The sequence below is a fragment of the Pristiophorus japonicus genome, chromosome 11 (genome assembly GCF_044704955.1).
Source record: "Pristiophorus japonicus isolate sPriJap1 chromosome 11, sPriJap1.hap1, whole genome shotgun sequence".
NCBI classification, from domain to species: domain Eukaryota; kingdom Metazoa; phylum Chordata; class Chondrichthyes; family Pristiophoridae; genus Pristiophorus; species Pristiophorus japonicus.
Window position 1 is genome coordinate 106574550 of NC_091987.1, and position 21506 is coordinate 106596055.

The 21506-nt window shown below is 39.9% G+C and overlaps 1 protein-coding gene across 3 annotated transcripts in view; it reads right to left on the bottom strand.

Moving 5' to 3' along the window:
- Positions 1 to 21506, bottom strand: part of LOC139276216 (dual specificity tyrosine-phosphorylation-regulated kinase 1A) — an 86806-nt gene that overhangs the window by 47095 nt on the left and 18205 nt on the right. For all 3 annotated transcript variants that reach the window (XM_070893860.1, XM_070893858.1, XM_070893859.1), the window contains exon 2: positions 10532 to 10605. In XM_070893860.1, the coding sequence (XP_070749961.1) occupies positions 10532 to 10541 (10 nt within the window). In that variant the 5' untranslated portion in view covers positions 10542 to 10605. The remainder of the gene's footprint in view (positions 1 to 10531; positions 10606 to 21506) is intronic.

Sequence of the window (21506 nt, forward strand, 5' to 3'; positions counted from 1 at the left end):
GAGTAAAGGAACTGTGCAAGGACCAACATATTTAATACATAGGTTTTGTGTGGACATGGGTAAAATACACAGGATTAGTGTTAAAGCTATTAAATGAGCAAGACAAAAATAGCAAGTTGTAATCAACTATGAATACAAACAGTTGCCATATTGTTATAGTCCAGTCTTTATTCGAAGATGCTTAATTTTTCTTAAAAAAAAAGACTAAATTAGCAGTAGTAGATTGTACTCCAGTTTGATACACCAAGAGTGAAATTTTGAGTTGACACACACCCACTGTGCCCACTTTTAAAATCTTAAATCTGTATCATGATCATATACAAAGAACGAAAAAAAAATGTTGCAAACATGCATACACTTAATTATTCAGGCTGGAGATAGAACCTGTATGATTTCCCCAAATATACTGTTAGAAGAAGCAATACCCTTAATTTTAATTATAATTACAACACAAGCAATTAAGAGTTTCATATAATTCTCAGTTGCCGAGCTGCTGTAGAACTCCAAACCACAACTAGAAGCAGATTAGACCGTGGAGTATTTGAACAGTTGCACGCTATTTTTGGCTTTAAAAGAATACAAGGAGCACTTGTATATCGTGGCACGAACCAATAGTTTAAAACCAGTTACGAATGAGACAAATAATATTGTTCCTTTATTTTAGAAATTAAAATAATTCAAAATCTCAAATAATCTTCAAAATATCAGATATAAAACTTTTCAAAAAGACTTATTACTTGGTTGAAATATTTTTAGAATCACTATGTCTTCACTGTGAAGAATTTCAAGAAAGAATTGTCAATGTTGATGAGACAGATAGATGTAATTCTAGCCAAACTTTTCCCAACAAACTCTTGACACATCCATTTGATTCTTTGGGCTAGCAGTCAGTAGTTATCGGTTTCCTGACTGAAGTCAAGATGATATGCCATACAGCACAGCATTTATTACAGTTCAACTAATTCAAAACAGCACTAAACTGGGCTTCACTTCTGGTCTGGAGGTGTCCAAAGAGCAAGTTACTCAACAACAGCTCCCTTTCAGAGGCATGTGTCATTGATTCTGTCAATGGGGGTGACATCATCTATTGACAATGCTGCCCAGTTGTCTGCCCTGTTGGAGAACAGTTTAGTTAGGGATGGCTACTTGAATGATTTGGATTCTATTCACAGGATGCAATGGTGGATTCCCTCTTTAGCCTGCTTAATAGCAGTTTAAAATCTAGAACTAGTCTTCGGTGTACACTTGGGATATATACAGGTACCGAGAATTATTCATTGTTGACAGTTTGTCTTGAGTGTACTAGAAGCACAAGGGCTTTTAAATAACAAGTCTGAAAAATGTGTATGAGCAACAAGTATAATTTAAAATTGTACTTGAGGACATTACTGAATTTAAAATAGCCTTTATATTAGAGAATATATGTTAATGAGTTTATGCAAAATAAATTGCCTGGCTCTAACTGCATAACTCAATGCGTGAATCTGCTACCCACAAAAGGTGTATTTTGAATAAACTACCAGCCCTCTCCATATATTCTATTAACAACACACGATGTGTTTAATAGATTAGTTTCATTGCCAATTTTGGATAGATTTACTACTGTTCATTTAGCAAAAATCACAAAATGGGCCAAACTGAAATAAAATAAACACAATTTAAAATTAATAGCTCATCATTAAAGCATTTAAGTGCATGTATCAGAAGTGGATATTATGAAAATGATTTTTTCAGCTATCTAATCAAAAACAAAGCTTGATGGAAACAACAAAACCACTGCAAAGCACACGAATCACTAATTTTACTTGCATCGCATCATCCCATTTTCTTCTTTGTGAAAAGCTTCTGGCAGCAGACAAATATTGAAGAAAATCATCTGAATCCACCAATCCAGAACGGTTTACTGACCCTTTACGCTAAACAGAGCATCTAACTGTTCTCTCTTAAATTACGAGAAGGTTTTTGCCTCCACCACAACCAAGAAGTCCATTTCCAATACTGATCCCAGTTTGCATGGAAGAACTTCTGACATCAATCCTTTTACTACTTTAAACTTCTGGCCTTTAGCCTTGCTGTCATAGTTTATCTTTAAATTGTGCGCCAATTTACCTTTTCTGTACTCTTATACTCAAGGTTTCCTTGTGGCCAGACTTTTTCAAGGCTCAAGTATATACATTTCTCTAGTCTTGCCTCTTGCCTTGCAGCTCTCCTCAGTATTGCCTCCAGAGCATGAATGTTTCCCCTGTCCTCATGAACAAAAAGGGACAGAATACTTGGTGTGATCTCACCAGAGCACTGTAAAGTTTCAGCATATAACCCTCTGACTACTTATTGGGGAAGTGACTATTTATTATAGTTTATGGAGTATTTAAATACAAAACAAGTGTATCTAGTAGATAGACTGGGTCAATTAGAATTAACAGGTGCATGAGGGAGATCACAAGCTCAATTAGGTGTGAGAACACGAGTAGCTGATTATACCACTTTTCAACCAAAGGGGTTTGAGACTTTGACGGAGTAAGAGGTTCAGCAGAGAAGTCAATTACTTTGGGAGTTAAGAACATGGAAGTTCCATTCACCCATCATCTGCTGATACCCTTGCCCTCCTTTGGTTAAACAAGAAAGATTGTGTGTATTCAGATCTAGGGCTGAGTATTTTTTCCTTGTACTGTAATGTACTGACTTAGCAGTAGTGTTGAGCATTCCATGCGCTTTATTGATCGCTGCTCCACAATGACTCGACATATTCAGTACCCAGTCTACTAACACTTTCAATGTCACTCTCGCTAATTCAACACCGTAGAGTACATGCAACCCATTTTTTCTGCCAACATGCAGTACCTTTTACTTTCATTTTGCTAGAGGTTCGTAGGTCTGTAATTTATGGAATTCCATATTTGTATTGTGTATGTAGTTTATTCTGGTAAAAATTGTAAATATTCTCCTTTTGTATTTTTGCTGGCTCCTTGCTGCTACTTTAGGGGTTAAAAAGCAACTTGGAATTATGACAAAGCAGAATGCCATTATTCCATTCATTTAAGATTTTATCTAGCTTACTCATACTCTATGCCCCACCCCAGATATCCCTACCCTAGTAAGTACCCGCTCTTCCATGCCTTCAACCAATTTATTCTGTATTTCCAAGTTTTACCTAGAATTCCCACCACTTTAAGCCATGTAGGACATTTTCTGTGAAACCCAAGAGTTTTGGAATTCTAGTTACTCATTAAGTGGGTTTCCAAACTTAATTTACTGACATTACAACGGTGACTACACTTCAAAAAGGACATAATTGGCTGTTGAAGTGCTTTGGGCGTCTGAAGTTGTGAAAGGCGCTATAGAAATGCAAGCTCACTTTCTTGCTTTACTCAAATGTACAGAAGCACACAAGCTTCCCAGCTCAGAACATACCATTAACAAAAATCAAGCACAAAGACTAATGGCTAACAAAGTTTGTAATATAATTTATTAAGAATCTGCAGATAGTAATCTTTTTAAAAAGATCATGGCGGGGGGGGGGGGGCGAGCAAAGAGAAAGACAAAATTTCATCAGAGCACTATTATTCTGTAAAATGTTTTTAAAATGAGGTGAAAGGTTGGCTAAAGCCAACGCATAAATGTATCAGTTAAATTTAGCCTTTAAAAAAAATAAACTTTCCTCCCCTCAGTTTTATATATATATTTTCTACGGAAAAAAATGTTTGTCTAAACTTCCAATGATACTATTCGGAAGCCTGGCTGTGGTCTACAATCAGAGCTTCTGAAAATATTTGCCCTGCAGTTAGATCTTCTCAATCCTACTTTTAAATCTCTGCCTGCCTGCAGTAAGCAGGAACGCTGCAGATCATTAACTACTCATTTATCAACGTCTTTCTGCCAGGCAACACAATGCAGCAGAACTGCACAAAGTAACCACCCTGATCCCAGCAACAGCATCTAATTAGCATAGCCTACCACAGCAACGGTACCAGACGATTGGCTGCCTTTCAAACTTGCTGGTCAAATCACAGCGAGATATGTTAATAACATACTTCTGTTGCTAGGGTACAGTTGCCTGCTGGTGCCCAATAGGAAAACAAGAAGTAAACAAGAAATGAAAATTCTGCTTTGTCATAATTCCAAGTTGCTTTTTAACCCCTAAAGTAGCAGCAGGGAGCCAGCAAAAATACAAAAGGAGAATATTTACAATTTTTACCAGAATAAACTACATACACAATACAAATATGGAATTCCATAAATTACAGACCTACGAACCTCTAGCAAAATGTTAATTCACCATAATATCATGTGGTGAAAACAGAGACATGCAAATCAAAATATATCTGTTTGGAATCATGCTCCTTGCACTTATTACAGCACGGTTAATCAAGAGCTTGAACAGCATTCGTACACATTTTCCTGACCAGGGTCACACATGCAGAGGCTGAAGCCAACATGCTGACATTTTCATCTTAGATACTTTAATATTTATTGCATTTGGTGCTATGCCCTCCCTCCAAGGGAAAGCACTTAATAAATAAAACGTTTCCTGATGCCAAATAGAACCCATTGATCCAAAGAGTCTTAACAACAAAATTAACCAGTATTGTATCTGATCATCTGCAATGACAGCAGAACACACTCGTATCAAAGTATAGAAACTAGATTGCAAAATGATTTTGTAGAAGCTGAACTACTACTACAGGTTTATGACAATAATCTCTCATTCTAAAGCAGTACAGGCATGCGATTTTACATTTGGCATTAAATGGTACAGCATCTTTTTAAATCATTATACACCAAGTAGAAGCAGTATGCCTTAACTGAAGCTTTTGACAGTACTACATATCATCCAATCTGCAAACAAATGTAATATATTAAATTTACAAGCACACTGCTGCACATTCCTGTTGGTGGGCAGTTTGCAGCAGTGCATTCCCACCAACGTGCAGACTCACTGCAAATATCAAAGCAGCTCATGGAAAAGCAGCAAATACAATAAATATACTCAGTATCACGCAGCAATAGACTCACTATCCTGCCCATCATTCCGACTGACCTGGAGGTAGGCAGAATCAGCTTGGTTAGGGGCTCACTTGATAAAACAGGAACCAAAATAATGAGATAACAACAATGTATTCATCATCTTGCCTCTTTCTCTCCCATCTCCACCCACCCTCCCCCAGTCACGAGATGCCACTTAACCTGCAAATAGCAAGCAGTAGGGGAAGCCCAAATGGGAGATTGCAATTATTTCTTCTTTTCCAAGATCACACCCCATCCAGCTGTTAGGAAAGAACAGAGGAAACACCCTTAGTGAAGAAAATGAATTGGACTAACATAGTCCCAAGAGCCAAATTCATAAACCTAATCAACTAGTTAAGATGGTAGCACTCGGTCAGAATGTTGTACGTTTAAGCCCTACTCCAGTACTTCAGCACATAATCCTCAGTACAATACTGAAGAACTGCTAAAAGGTCAGCGTTTTGCATGAAATGTTAAACCAAGACCCCTTGTTGCTATTCAGATGGCCATGAAAGATTTCTAATGGCATTATTCGAAGAGGAGAGAAATTGTAAGGTTTGGTTAATAAATACCATCCAAAATATGATTACTTGATCATTCAACTCATTTACTGTTTTAGATCTTGCTGCGTGCAAATTGGTTACCACATTTGCCGATGCAACATTTACTGCAGTTCAAAAACAAATCAGTGGTTGATAATTTTTAGGCAGGAAACGGAGAATTTCCCCGATCTTGGTATATTGCCACAAGATCTTTTACGCCCATGGGAAAGTATATGGGACTTCCGTTTAACATCTCATCCAAAAGATGGCACCTCCAAACAATACAGCACTCCCTTAATGCTGCATTATGTGCTGAAGTCTCTAGACTAGGGCTTGAACCCACATTCAGAGATAAGTGTGTTATCACTGAGCTAAGACTGGCAACTATATCTTGAAGGTGTGATAATGTGCCATATAAATGCAAGTTCTTGGTTTCCTTTCCAATATTCTTGAAATATAGGTCCCTGATGGCATAGCAGTAACACAGCTCACAAAGTCTTGTCTTGTACTCAGCTGTAGGGACTATAGTGTCTGATCTGCACGGAGTTGGTCTGTCTCCAACAGCATTCAGGAGATATGCACTCCTTAGCACTCCTGGATTAAGGAGGGGAGAAATGGCTGGAGTTGCTTCCGCTGATTGCTATCCACTGCGCACATATGCGGATGTTTAAACTTACAAGTTCCACCTGTGATTTACCCAAACACAATAAAAACCCTTCAACATTTATTCATGTGTGCCCAAATGTTTATTCTTAAGTATTGAAAAGCTACCACCGCTCATTCAACCATTGCTGCCTTCAAAAATTGTAAAGGAAATCAAGAAGAAAAATTCCTAAAATGGAGTAACTAATCATTTTAAATCAGTAATTTGTTCTCAAAGCTAGTAGCATACGGATTCAGCAGGATCAATTTAATTTTTAGTCTGAATAAACAAGGGCAGCTCTTTGTCTCCCAATGGATCTGGCCACTGCAAAAAGTCACAGCTTTGATGTTTGTGTAATTGATCAACTCCACTGGATATTAATGTTAGTGCAGCTTTTAAAAAAAAAACATCGTTATTTTTAAATCCCCAAATGTTCTCTGTCTAAAGCTGGCGACTTCTGTACAGCTATCAGCAGGCCTCCAGTAGCCATTCATATTTGAGCCTTCTGTATCTGTGTCTCTTCATGACATACATGCAATCTTTGCATGGGGATTTATTTCCCAATTTGCATTGGTTTCATTTTGGGAAAAATTAATTTACAAACATTGTATTTAAAAATGTGTTTTCCTATCTAGCAGATCATGCCTATTAACTTTAACTTCTTCCTCAATATTCATAAATTCAGGCAGCTTCACTACATAAATATTTTAGCAGACACCAACTGGGCTGGTAACAATACTGACTCCCATCCAAAATATTTACCAGTGGTAACAAGTGGTACAGACAGCAAGACCTGATCTCGACATTACATAAATTGACAAATCATAATTATACATAATTAGATAGCTATCGAAAAAAAATGTGACATGAGGAAGCTGCAAATCACCTTCAGGGTTTGCTAAAGCAACATTTTAACACTACAAAACATGTATATTTTGTATGGCATAAAAACACTTTGGCAGGGGAGGAGAGCTAACAGTAGGATTGTGTTTATTCCTTTTGCAGTTATTCTGCAGCCTTCTTCAATTATAATATGAAAATCACTGCCTACTGTTGGGCATTCTCCAAAGTCTGACAATGGATGAATTCAACCACAGAGTAAGTAGACAGTTCACATTGTTTTCAGCAGCAAATAGTCACACAATTTTCCGGCTCTATTGAGATTATGCAACTTCTGACACTGGGGCTATTAATTTTATGTCACTAATAGATTCCCAGCATAATCTGGAATTCTTTTCCCATTCATAACTTCTCCAATAATGAAGCAGCCCATGTCAGCCTACAGCAGGACATGGATAACATGCAGGCTAGGACTGTGAAGTGGCAGGTAACATTTGTACCACATAAGCGCTGGGTAATGACAATCTCAAATAGAAAGCCCAGCCATCACCTTGACCATCAACATACTGAGGGCCACCAGTGACCAGAAGCTTAACTGGATCAGCCGTATCAACTCTGTGACTGGAGGAGAGGCTGGATACATGGCTCATATCCTGATCCGTCAAAGCCTATTCATCATCTACCACGGTCCAGATGTCTGATGGGAGTATTGCCACTCCCCTGGATGGATGTAGCTCAACACCATACAAAACAGAGCAGTTCATTTGATTAGCACCCATTACTAATCTCAATATCCACCCATGCACTGTGGCTGCAGTACGTATAATCTGCTGAATGTACTGCAGCAAATCGCTAAGATTACTGCAATAGCCCTCCCATGTAGCCTCTACTACCAAGAGACCGTGCCCTCCAAGTCAAACACCTTCTAACTTGAACATAGATCACCCTTGTTTCATTGTCGATAGGGAATTCCAGAATATTGACCTAACACACACCATTGCAAGAGCCCCATCACGAGCATCTCTCTCGGGGACAACTAGGTATGGACAATAAATTTAGTTATGTCAGTGTCATCTACATCCAGAGAACAAAAAGAGTAACACAAGCTTTCAGAAACAATAGCCAGACTTGAACATTTAACAACCATGATAAATGTACAGCTTACAAGAGGTGGGTTCTACCTTTTTCAAACTGCACAAATATGTGTGTATAACAGAACCTAACAACCTGTAGCATTAATTTCTACTGGATAAAAAAATGACAAATTATTTCCTATTATTCAACTGAAAGTTTCAAGTTATACTTGGAATATATAAGCAAGAGTCACAAACTTGAGAAACATTCGAGATTAAATGGATACCAATATGATGCAAATGAATATGTGCACTGTTTCAAAACCCACCACCCTTTGTAGCTTTTGGCACAACTCAAGACAACAAAGCAGGATCCCAATAATTGCCATGAACAAGATTATTAAATATGTATAATATTATGTAAATACAATTGGATTCATTTGTTTAAAAAAAATCCTGGACATGGCTCTTTAAACTGTTTTCTACAGATGCATCATAATTAATATGGTCGGAGAAAAGCAGATGGTACAACTTTGTGGATATTTCCTTTTTAAAATTACCAGTCAAAATTAATGCATTTAAAGCATTCTGAAAATAAAGCAACTGTTATATTTGCTTTTATAAATGAACTTTTTTTGTATTTAATGTTAAAGTACTCTTACTGCTCGATATGTCTGCATATTGAACCCACAGTTCGCAACTCAAAATGAGCAACTGTGTTACATTGCAGTTGAAACAATTTTTGTTGGACTGAAAAAGTGTTCAGAAAAACTTTAAATGTTAAAAAAAATATTCTTGATTCTTCTGCAACAGGTAAAATAAGCCCCATGTAATTAAGAGTGCTACTAATGGGCCCGGGTTGGTGATACCACTAATCCTATTAACATCTTTGTCAGGATAATTTACAGCAAGATATTCAGAGGTGCAATATGGGAATTGTTAGTAATATATTGTATGCCACAAATCAAATTCTCTTCACCCCTTCAGGCCAGGCCATTTTTACAATTAGGACATCATTTACTATCCGCCAAATGCTTAACCAGCCCATATGCATACCCTGTCATGAAAAATGAAAACGATAGACCAACAAATAAACCTAAAAAAAAAATCAAAGCTCCATGCCCATTGCAGCCAATCCTTTTCTGCAGCATCTTCCATGGTCCAGCTACCAAGGAGGGGCCATGTCCTCCTCTCTTACACAACAGTTTTGTGCAACTACACTCACATCTCCCTCACAGCTGCTGCTTCCTTCAAACAGTCTCTGACAACAGTGGTTCCATTGGAGTCTGGCAGGATCAGCAACTCTGTTAGACCAGACACCTCATAACAACTACCTAGTCTCTCAGTGTTCCAGTTTCCCCAATAGAAACTCTTTCTGGAATTGCACTTATACTGCTACATCAGCAAAAGTCATGTTTTGCTGCATTTGTATTTGAACACAAAAGTACAGACAGCAGAAAATCAATGTTCTATTCCTGATTGCAAGCAGTAGAACTAAATCATGTTACTTGAATATGGCATTAAGTTCAGTTGCAGCTTTAAATGCATATACCATTGCAACCTATTATGCTTCAGCTAGTTTTCTCTTGAAACTGTTTTGAGGGGTTGCCAGATTTGTTAAAGAGGAACACAATCTCAATTAAGCTTTGGTTTGCTCCGTTACACAATGATTCTATTGTGCGACAAAACAACAACAACTTGCATTTATATAGAGTACTATAAATATGGCAAGGAGAAAGTACTGGCTTAGACATCCAGAAACTTCCTAAGCCAAGAATGAATCATACAATCATACAGCACAGGAGGCGGCCATTCTGGCCGTTGTGCCTGTGCCGGCTCTTTGAAAGAGCTATCCAATTAGTCACACTCCCCCAGTCTTTCCCCATTCCCTTTTGAAGGTTACGATTGAATCTGCTTCCACCATTCTTTCAGGCTGTGCATTCCAGATCATAACTCGCTGCATAGAAAAATTCTCATCTTCCCCCTTTGTTCCTTTGTCAATTATCTTAAATCCATGTCCTCGGTTAACGACCCTCCTACCATTGGAAAGAGTCTTTCACTATCTACTCTACCAAAACCCTTCAAAATTTGAACACCTCCATTAAACCTCCCCTTAACCTTCTCTGCTCGAAGGAAAACAATACCAGCTTGTCTAGTCTCTCCACATAACTGAGTCCCTTGTATCACTCTAATAAATCTCCTCTGCACCCTCTCCATACTCTTTTATTCTTCATTATAAAATGAATCCACACTTTTCCATCAAGCGCAAAACTATTAGTAGGTATAATCAACTATTTAACCAGGTAAAATTTCATCTGATGTAAAAAAGAAATACATGTATAGAAACAAGACAAGATTTTGCTGATTCAAGTTGCTTCCTGGTACTTGCCGTAGCAACAAAACCCAGAGTAATGTAAAGGTGACAATACCTGTGTGCATTGTCTTCTTCTGTCGAGTCTCATATCATTCTCTGTGGAGGATCCAGCAGCAAAACCAGGGCGCTCTACAAAAAGAAAAAAAATAATAAATATGTGGGGGAGGGGAAATGTCAAAATTATTTTTAAATGTCTGAATCTGACAAAGATAGTGACTAAACGGTAATTAATTACGATCGCCACATTATGCTGACATAAAAAAAAACAACTTCAGTGAACTACAATTTTATAAAGCCTTTCATGTCCACAATGTTAAAAATATGTATCCATCTTTACAAGACCGCCTGGAGCACACCAAAATGTTTTAACCTACTAATCAACAACACTGGAAAATAAGCAGACTTTTCAGATAACGCTTTGTGAATGAAACAATCTGGAAGGTCTGCATGTTTAGCAACAATGAAGAATACATAAATATAGCTCTCAATTCAAAGACTGTTTCCACAGTCGTTCCTTTGTGAATATATTCACTCCATTATTTTCTGTTATGCTTTCCTAAGTGTTCACATTTTTAAACCTTTGCATTCAAATAGCTTAATGCAAATGTGTTATATTAAATTTACTCTAACTTCTATTCTACTTTTGACAACACATTTGAAATTATCAACCAGCTAAATCAGAGGTCAATGATGTTGGAATGTAACTGTTACAGTAAGTAAAAGCATCCTAATGCCTGATGTATGGACACTGCATTTTCATATACAGGAAACTTATGTTATTTGATCTTTTTACCAACTGCCTCCAAAACACATCTATATACAAAAGTCCAGTTTTAGTTTCAGGAATGTCATTCCAATGTTAGTTTTACAGGACTTGTTATTTGTAAGCACATAACCAATAGGAATTTCAAGTTCAGGTGATTGAGCAAAGTCTGAAGTTGGCTGCAATGTACTTGAAGCTGTGCAAGCATGATGTAGTCTCGTGTCAGAGGAAACCACAGCATTATTGGCAGATGTGTGATTGCAAGCTGGTCAGGCAATCTGTGCAATGATGTAAATAATATCACAGACCTTCTCTGGGAGCTAAGAAAAAAAAACATGCCAATTTTAAGTGACAAGGGCCTATTATCACCCCATGGACCAAAATGGAAAAATTCCCAAGCCACCCAGTAATGGCACAGATTGATACACATTTGAATTGTTTTCTTCCCCTAAAGCTGGCCCGAGAGATAGTTGTACATTTGTGCTCAACATTATGTAATAGAGGGTTTCAACCTCAGAACATAAAAACAAAACACAAAAAAAGGATTCGAAAAAGCCATTCAATTTTGGGTCCTACAATTTTCCCATTTCAGCATCTGGTTGTTGAAATTTTTCTGCTTCTACTAACCTGCCTGGAAGTTGGTGCCAAAAATATTTCGCTCTTCGTAAAGATGCTCTTCCTAATTTCAGTTTTAAAATAATTTTTCACTAATTTATGGGACAGTAGGAACAGAAGTAGGCCCTCCAGCCCCTCAAGCTTGTTTCACCATTTAATCAGATCACAGGTGGTCTGTACCTTTTTTTTTAAAACTCACCCACGGGATGTGGACATGGATGGAAAGACCAGCATTTATTACCCATCCCTAGGTGCCCTCAAGAATGTGGTGAGCCGCCTTCTTGAACCGCTGCAGTCCGTGTGTGAAGGTACTCCCACAGTGCTATTAGGTAGGGAGTTCCAGGATATTGACCAAGCAGAAATGAAGGAACGGCGATATATGTCCACGTCAGGATTGTGTGTGACTTGGAGGTGGTGGTATTCCCATGCGCCTGCTAGGTGATAGAGGTCACGGGTTTGGGAGGTGCTGTCGAAGCCTTGGCACCGTTCCCAACAAAAGTCTATTTACCAGTATTGAAAATGTCAATTAATTCAGCATCCACAGCCTTGTTTTGGAGGGGGGGGGGGGGGGGGGGAATTTCCTAGCTCTAATTTTAAAATTGGATCCCCTTATTATGGATTCACCACCAGAGGAAATCGTATCTATTCTACTGAAACCCTTATCATTTCAAACACCTCAATTAGATCACCCGTCCACCTCCTAAACTCAAAGGAATGCAAGCCAAGTTTATGCAACCTGTCCCCATAATTTAACCCATTCATATCCACTGCTTCTCCTTTCCTGATGTATTTTGAAGTAAGATTCACATAGCTCTTTTGTTTAGTTTATTTCAACTGATTTGACATTGTAACAAATAAATATCAAAGTTTACCAATGATGTCAAATTAGAGGTGCAGCAAATTCTGAGGAAGACTATTAACAGATATATTAGCAGTGTGGACAGATAGATGGCAGATGCAGTTCAATGCAGAGAAATTTGAAGTAGTAAACATTTGGAAGAAGTGAAAAGAAATGGTAAGATTCTTAACAGAGAAGAAACAAGAGAGATCCAAGGGTACAAATACATTGATTCACAAAGGCAGAAATGAAAGTAGAAAATGGTAATCTGGATTTTATATAAAAGCGAAAAATGGTACAAGATATGGTTTTGCCACAATTTAGTTCTTGTACCCAATTACAATAAGCATAGTAAAGCGATGGTAAATGTAAAGACTGTCTAGAACACCAGGAATTAAAGGTTATAGTTGTGAAAAAAGGCTTGAACAATTGTGTATTTTCCTCACTGGAGGAGAAAGTAAAAGGAAACCAATAGGGGTTTTCAAAATTATGAAAAGTTTTGACTGCAAACAATGAAAGATAATTTCCATTGGTTGACAAATTGGTAACAAGGATACAATGGCTGAGAATGATCACTAAAAAGAAATCGGCCGGGGTGGGGGGGGGGGGGGGGGGAGAAAGAGGAGTTAAAATAATGCCCTGCCCCGTCCCTCCCTCCACAGAACAACAAACGGGAATACTTTACCACAAGTGGATTCTGAGGCTGTTATAAAATCACCTTGGGTCTCTTTTGCATCCATCATCCTGATTCAGATTTCCTATAGCCTTCAAAAACTCACCCCCTTCCTACCTTGCATACTATGTATAGTTTATTACTTTTTGATGCTTATTTGACTTTCATTTCTTTTTCGTGGATATATATTTATCTTGAATTTTAGTTGAAAATTTCCCTTTCTCCATTACCCTTATGTTTCCAGCTAATTTCTCTGCTCACATTTCATTCCTTTGAAATTTGAAAATTATATACACCTTTCTGGTACTGATTGCCATATAAGCTGAAATTCAATCATAAGTGACCATCCCCAGAGGCTCCACTACTTCTTTATTGTGTAGTTGTTCTGGTCACTTACAAGTAAATCTCGATACAAAATACTCCTACTAGGTTCCATAACACACACGGTGCATAACTGCTTCCTGACAACACTCGCTAATACAGATTCTGCCTCACTTCCATTCTTTAATTGGGTTAATTGAAGTCATTCATTATTACAATGTATTGTCTGTACATATGCTTGTGAGCTTACTAGCAGTTTGTCTGTGACATTATTCACAGCTGGTCTGGTGCATGCAGCATGGTTGTAATTTTTAGCTGCTAACCGAGCCAGTCCCATGTTTTAAGGCCAAGTACCCCCATGAGGACCTCATAGAATCATAGAAACTTACAGCTCAGAAGGAGGCCATCCCTGCCCATCGTGTCCGTGCCAGCCAACAAAGAGCTATCCCAGTCTAATCCCACTTTCCAGCTCTTAGTCTGTAAGCTTTTCAGATGCTATCTATCACCCTTTCAGTGAGTTACAGACCCCCACCACCCTCTGATTGAAAATATTCTCCTCAAATCCCCTTTAAACCTCCTACCACTTACTTCAAATCTATGCCCCCTGGTTATTGACCCCTCTGCTAAGGGAAATAGGTCCTTCCTATCCACTCTATCGAGGCCCCTCATAATTGTATATACCTCAATCAAGTCTCCTCTCAGCCACCTCTGTTCCAAAGAAAACACTCCCCAGCCTATCCAATCTTTCCTCGCAGCTAAAATTCTCCAGTCCAGGTATCACTCTCATTATTTTCCTCTGTACCCTCTCTAATGCAATCGCATCTTTCCTGTCATGTGGTCACCAGAACTGCATGCAGTAATCTAGCTGTGGCCTAACTAGTGATTTATACAGTTCAAGCATAACCTCCCTGTTCTTGTATTCTATGCCTCGACTAATAAAGGCAATTATTCCATATGCCTTCTTAACCATCTCATCTACCTGCCCTGCTACCTTCAGGGATCTGTGGACATGCACTCCAAGGTCCCGCAGTTCCTCTTACACTTCAGTGTCCTACCATTTATTGTGTATGTCCTTGCCTCATTAGCCCTCCCCAAATGCATTACCTCACATTTCTCCAGATTGAATTCCATTTGCCACCGTTCTGTCCACCTGACCTGTCCATTAATATCTTCCTGCAGTCCACAGCTTTCTTCATTATGAACCACATGACCAATTTTTGTACCATCTGCAAACTTCGTAATCCATATAAACTACATCAAATGCACCACCCTCATCGATCCTGTTTATTAACTCCTCAAAATATTCGATCAAGTTAGTCAGACACGACCTTCCTTTAACAAATTCATGTTAATTGTCCTTGATTAATTTGTGTCTTTCTAAATGAAGATTTATCCTGTCCCTCAGAATTTTTTCCAGTTAATTTTCCCACCTCTGAGGTTAGGCTGACTGGCCTGTAATTACTCGGTCTATCCCTCCCTCCCTTTTTAAACAATGGTACAACATTTGCAGTCCTCCAGTACTACAAAATGATGGTCAGACTCGGCTATTTCCTCTCTTGCTTCTCTTAACAGCCTGGGATATATTTCACTAGGGCTTAGGGGTTTATCCACTTTCAAAGATACTTCCTCTCGCACTCTGTTTATTTCATTTAATATTTCACACACCTCCTCCCTGATTGCAATGTCTGCATCATCCCTCTCTGTGAAAACAGATGCAAAGTATTCATTGAGAACCATACCCACGTCTTCCACCTCACACACAGGTTACCCTTATGGTCTCTGATAGGCCCTACTCTTTCTTTCGTTATCCTCGTGCTCTTAATTACAGCTCTATTGTTTTTGCAATTCTCAGAAATTTGCCGACATATTTGCTCTTCTATCTCCCTCTCACTGTTTGGGGGTCTGTAGTACACTCCCAGCAGTGTGATCACCCCTTTTTTGTTCTTCAATTCAACCCATATGGCCTCATTTGATGCTCCTTCTACCACATCATCCCTCCTCACAGCTGTGATTGTTTCTTGAATCAATATTGCAAACCTCCTCCTTTTTTAACCCCCTTTCTATCTCGTCTGAAAACTCTAACCAGGAATGTTGAGCTGCCATTCCTGCCCTTCTTTCAGCCATGTCTCAGTAATAGCTATAATAGACACGTGGGAGTATGATATCTGCGCTCTCAGCTCATCTGCCTTATTCCCTAGACTCCTTGTATTGAAATATATACCACTTAGCACTGCCAAACTCCCTTGTTGTCTATTTTTAGCCTTTGTTTCCTCTGCCTTCCAAACTTGCTTACTAATTTTCTGCCTTGCATTTCCAGCTTTTCTTCTCTCCCTTCTGAATTTACTCTTGTGTACCCATCCCCCTGCCAAGCTAGTTTAAACCCTCCCTAACAGCACTGGCAACCCCCTCTCCCCCGCAAAGATATTGGTCCCGGCAACCAGTCTGGCTTGTACAGGTCCCACCTCCCCCAGAAACGGTCCCAATGCCTCAAGAATCAAACTATATGTAGTCATTTTCCTTTGCCTGCCTGAAGGGTTCTACAGCAGAACATTATTGTTAACCTGGTCTTCCACTTGTTTGTTAATTTGAACCAAACTATTTTGCTTTGCATTTTCTCCTAGAATATGGGTTCAGCAGACCCCACTTCAACATTTGCTAAAGATCTAAAGCTACTATTCCTATTCTCCCAACTTTTTTTTCCTTTAAACAACCTGTATCCCATCAAATTGAATCTACTCCCACCTGAGGGAGGAAAGCCATGTGTTTGGGATTGCAATCATAATTGCTTACCATTAGATACATCTTTAACTCAAACATCTTATCCCAAATGCTTCTAACATTCTGGAAACAGTGTTTAATTGTATTGTTTTCTTTCATCTTGGTAGTGTGGTTAGGTTTCATTTGGGTTTAACTTGCCATTTTTGTTCTTTCTCTACTGGTCACCAATTTTGACTGAAAATACAACAGTGCTCTGAAAAATGCTGAGTAGTTAAGTTGAAGCATTCTCTATGCATCAATACTTACAAATAAATCTGCTTACCATATGTTTACAATAGGTATATAGATGTGGCCAATCTTCAAATGGTAATTTAGTGATGCTATTTTAATATGTACACATATAGACAGACCGATAGGGTAAGATGCAAAGTGATTCTGGGTGCATATCAATGTGAACGCGACAGTATAACTCCAATCAGATCCTGATCTGACTCCAGAATGCACGGAGGCAAATCTCTCACTAATTGAACTTGGTATTCTGTGCAATATAACTCTACTGCAGTGTGAAACAAGATTCAATAAATTCTCAGGTTGTTCATTGGACCTCTAGCGCAATTTATAAAGTTATTGCATCGTCATCTTATGAGGTAGCAGACTCTCCCGCGTGCAGTCTTATCGCCGTTAAAAGATCAGTGCATACACTTTGTTAGCTGAGCTTTGCTCTCCATAGCTTTAGCTCTCAGGATGGTATACAGCAGCCAGCAAGGCATTATGGTACAGGGTAAACAAAGATTAAAAGTGAGCCTTACAGATGCAGTGTAAACTGACACGAGAACATCGCCACTTATAGCCACAGATAATCCTCTCGAATTTAGGGGGGGGGGGGGGGGGGAGAAAAAAACTTAATGTACAATAAAACTATGGAAGATTATGGTTTTCATCCAGATCGTTGACATTGTTATGCAAACAGCCAAAACAGTTAGTGTCTGGAATTGAAGCTTTTGTTCAGAATACAATTATCATTGCTAGCATAAAAAGGATCCTTTTTTTTTAAATGCCTCCCACCTACAAGATTCCACATTATTTTACCAACCTAAGCAAAAACCTGACAAGACTAGAAACACAGGTCAGCCTGCATCTATGTGCAGTACTGATAAAAATTGATGCTTCCCGGTTTTTGTTTCAAATTTCTAGCATTTTGCAGTACAGGTTGTTTTTTTAAAATCAGGTAAAAGAGTTGTTTAACCACATTACTTCTACCTTCATCACACCCTCCCCAAAATCGGCAAAACTTCGAGTTAATTCATAGAATCTTCCAGGTCAATTTATGCCCTTTTTGGTGTTGCGATCATCTTACTGGCACTGAGCCTTTAAAGTCACAATTATGGACATCAATGCACAAAATACTCAACTCAGTGCAATCATTTTGAAATCTGCACCAATTCTATGGAAAGTAAGTCTTCTCTCACCTAAAAAAATTATTTATTTCAAGCACTGCAACAGTTTTCACTAGTGCTCAAGTAGTAGCAAAAGCAAAACCAAATATGAGTTGTCTGGAGAAAGAACATGTGCGGCAAAACCAATGGAACCACATGTCTGTGGAAAAGCTAGTTAGTGCTGAGAAACGATCAGCAAAAAAGCCATTTCAGATTTCAAAGCATTGCAACAATGTAATGTCAGTTAGTTAGCCTAGTCAACCCAATTTCCTTTCACATCACTGAAGCATCAGGAGCTACGACTAAAAACAATTTATATTCGATGCATTAGCCCGAAAGTCATGTCGCTAGGTTTGAATATTTTTTTAGAAACAGACATAAAAGACAATACCTAAAATCCTAATTTAGAAAATTTGGTTCCCTGGTATGAAGTCAGCGTGGATTCAGCTACAGAAAAAAACTTGTACTGCAAGGCCAGATATATATACTGCAATCTTTGGGAACTCAAAATTTGAGACATTTCCTCGCGAGGGTCTCACATTTCAGGGTTTTCGAGTGCTTGTTCGTCTTGCAAGTTAAACTACCACTTCTGTATTGATGTCCACGCAAAACCACTTGCACTGATGCAAAAGTGGTCATTTAAATGCAGCATTAAAGATCTCACATCTGCTGTGTAGCAGCATGGTCCATCATCTCTAATAGTTTACATTCGTGTCTGCAAACAACGGCGTAAAAATCCCAAGTGGTTCACAAATTGGCAAAAGGAAAGCAGACACCAAGCTAGGTAAGGAACAATTAGACGGGTGAGCAAAAGCCACAGAAGGATCTTCAGGAGGTTTTGAAAAAGGTGAAGAGATTGAGAGGTTTATGGAGAGCTAAAGGTGGTCATCAATAGAGGGGTGAATGGGGTGATGCAAAGAAAACCAGAGTCAGAGAAATGGAACATTCAGAAAGGAATATAGGGCAAACGCAAAATACTGCGGATGCTGGGATCCGAAATAAAAGCAGAGAATGCTGGAAATCTCAGCGGGTCAGGCAGCATCTCTGTGGAGAGAAAAACAAAGTTAACATTTCAGGTCGACAACCCTTCGTCAGAACTGCCGAGTGTTCGAAAAGAATGCATTCTTAAGCACTGAAAGAGGGAGGGGGAAGAAAGAACAAAAGGGAAAATCTGTAATAGGGTGGAAGGCAGGAGAGATTAGAGAGGCAAAAGGGATGATGGTCCGAATTGAAATGGTAATGACAGAAGTTAGTAAAAGGTTAAACTGGATAGGGTGTGAATGGCGGAGTAATGACCAGCTGCCATTAGAGACAGAGAGGAGGGGAAAAAAATATAAGATTGTGGGGGGACGGTGGAAGAAGAGAGAAAGGGAGCCAAAGATGGCCAGAGATTATGCTCTGAAATTGTTGCAATCGATATTGAATCCAAAAGACTGTAAAGTGTCTAAACGAAAGATGAAGTGCTGTTCCTTGAGCTTCATTGGAACAGTGCAGGAGTCAAAGGACAGAGATATCAGAGTGGGAGTGGAGTGGAAAATTAAAATGACAGGCGACCAGAAACTCAGGGTCACATTTACGGACTGAACGGCGGTGTTCAGCAAGTCGGTCACCCAATCTACGCTTGGTCGACCCAATGTAGAGGAGGCCACATCATGAGCAGCGAATACAGTATACTGAAATGAAAATAATACAAGTAAATCGCTGTTTCACCTGGAAGGAGTATTTGGGGCCCTGGATAGTGGGAAGGGAGGAAGTAAAAGGGCAGGTGTTGCATCTCCTGCGCTTGCATGGGGAAGTGCCGTGGGAAGGGGAGGGGGTGACTGTGGAATGGACCAGGGTGTCACGGAGGGGAGGAGAAGATGTGATTGGTGGTGGGATCACGCTGGAGGTGGCGGAAATGGCAGAGGATGATCCGTTGAACATGGAGGCTGGTGGGGTGAAAGGCGAGGACAAGGAGAACCCTGTCGTGGTTTTGAGAGGGAGGGGAAGGGGTGAGAGGGGTGCAGGAAATAGAGCGGACATAGCCACTGCGGAGGGGAATCATCGGTTGAGGAAAAAATGTCAGAGGCACTAGTGTGAAAGGTGGCGTCGTGAGAGCAGATGCGACAGAGACTGAGAAACTAAGAGAATGAAATGGAGCCCTTACAGGATGCGGGATGGGAGAAAGTATAGTCCAGGTAGCTGTGGGAGTCAGTGTGCTTATAGTGGATACTGGTCGAAAGCCGATCCCCAGAGATGGAGACGGAGAAGTTGAGGAAGGGAAGGGAAGAGTCGGAGATAGACCATGTGAAGGGGAGGGAAGGGTGGAAATTTGATGCAAAGTGAATGAAATTTTCACGTTCAGGGCAAGAACAAGAAACTGCACCGATACAGTCATCAATGTACCAGAAAAAAAAGAGGTGAGGGAGGGGACCCAAGTAGGACTAGAATAAAGAATGTTCCACATATCCTACGAAAAGGCAGGCATTTCTAGGACCCGTGCGGGTTCCCATAGCAACACCTTTAGTTTGGAGAAAGTGAGTGGAGTTAAAAGAGAAGTTGTTCAATGAAAGAACAAGTTCAGCCAGGCGGAAGAGGGTGGTGGTGGATGGGGACTGGTTGGGCTTCTGCCAGAGGAAGAAGCGGAACGCCGTCAAGCCATCCTGGTGGGGGTGGAAGTGTAGAGGGATTGGACACTCATGGTGAAAAGGAGATGGTTGGGGCTGGGAAACTGGAAACTTTTAAAGTGATGGAGGGCATCGGAGGAATCGCGGATGTAGGTGGGAAAGAGAGTGGACAACGGGAGAAAAAAAAGTCGAGATAGGAAGAAATAAGTTCTGTGGGGCAAGAACAGGCTGAAACGACGGGTCTACCGGGGCAGTCCTGTTTGTGGATCTTGGGAAGGAGGTAGAGTGGGCTGTGCGGGGTTGGGGAACTATGAGGTTGATGTCTGTGGAGGGAAAATCTCCAGGGGAGATTTGCTCAGTGACGGTCTGGGAAATGATGGCTTGATGTTCAGTGGTGGGGTCATCGTCCAGGGGGAGGTAGGAGGAGGTGCTAGAGTTGGCGATCAGCCTCTGCAAGGTCGAGGTCGGTTTGCCAAACAACAGCGCCATCCTTGTCAGCAGGTTTAATGACTAGGTTGGGATTGGATCGGAGCGCTGCAAGTTCAGAGGGAGGTAGGTTGGAGTGAGTGAGGGGAGCAGAGAATTTAAGATGGCCGACATCCCGTCAGCAATTTGCAATGGAGAGGTCTAGAACGTGTAAGAGGCCAGAGGAAGGGGTCCAGGTAGAGCGAGAATTCTGAAAGCATCAATGGCAACATAATGAATTTTGTGACAGGGGTGATGTACAAAAGAAAGTACACTTCGAGTCTGCATTTTGTGGCTCTGAGAACCTAGGTATTAATGTGGCGACTGAGAGAATAGCTGCTTCTATATTGTGCTTAGAAGTGTGCTAGGGCAGAAAACTTCCAATACATGATTCGCACACAGCTGTCAGCAACTCCAGAGTAAATCGGCCAAATTCTCTTAGGGCTGCTGCTTGGAAGACCCGGTAAAAACTTCACCACTGATGCTGGTTGAGTGAAACCTGTGCATCAGAAGCCAGTGGCCTAAGCACCCCACTAAATACAATATAAAGATAGCTAAAGTGAAATTGCATTTATCCAGCAAGTGTAAATGAATT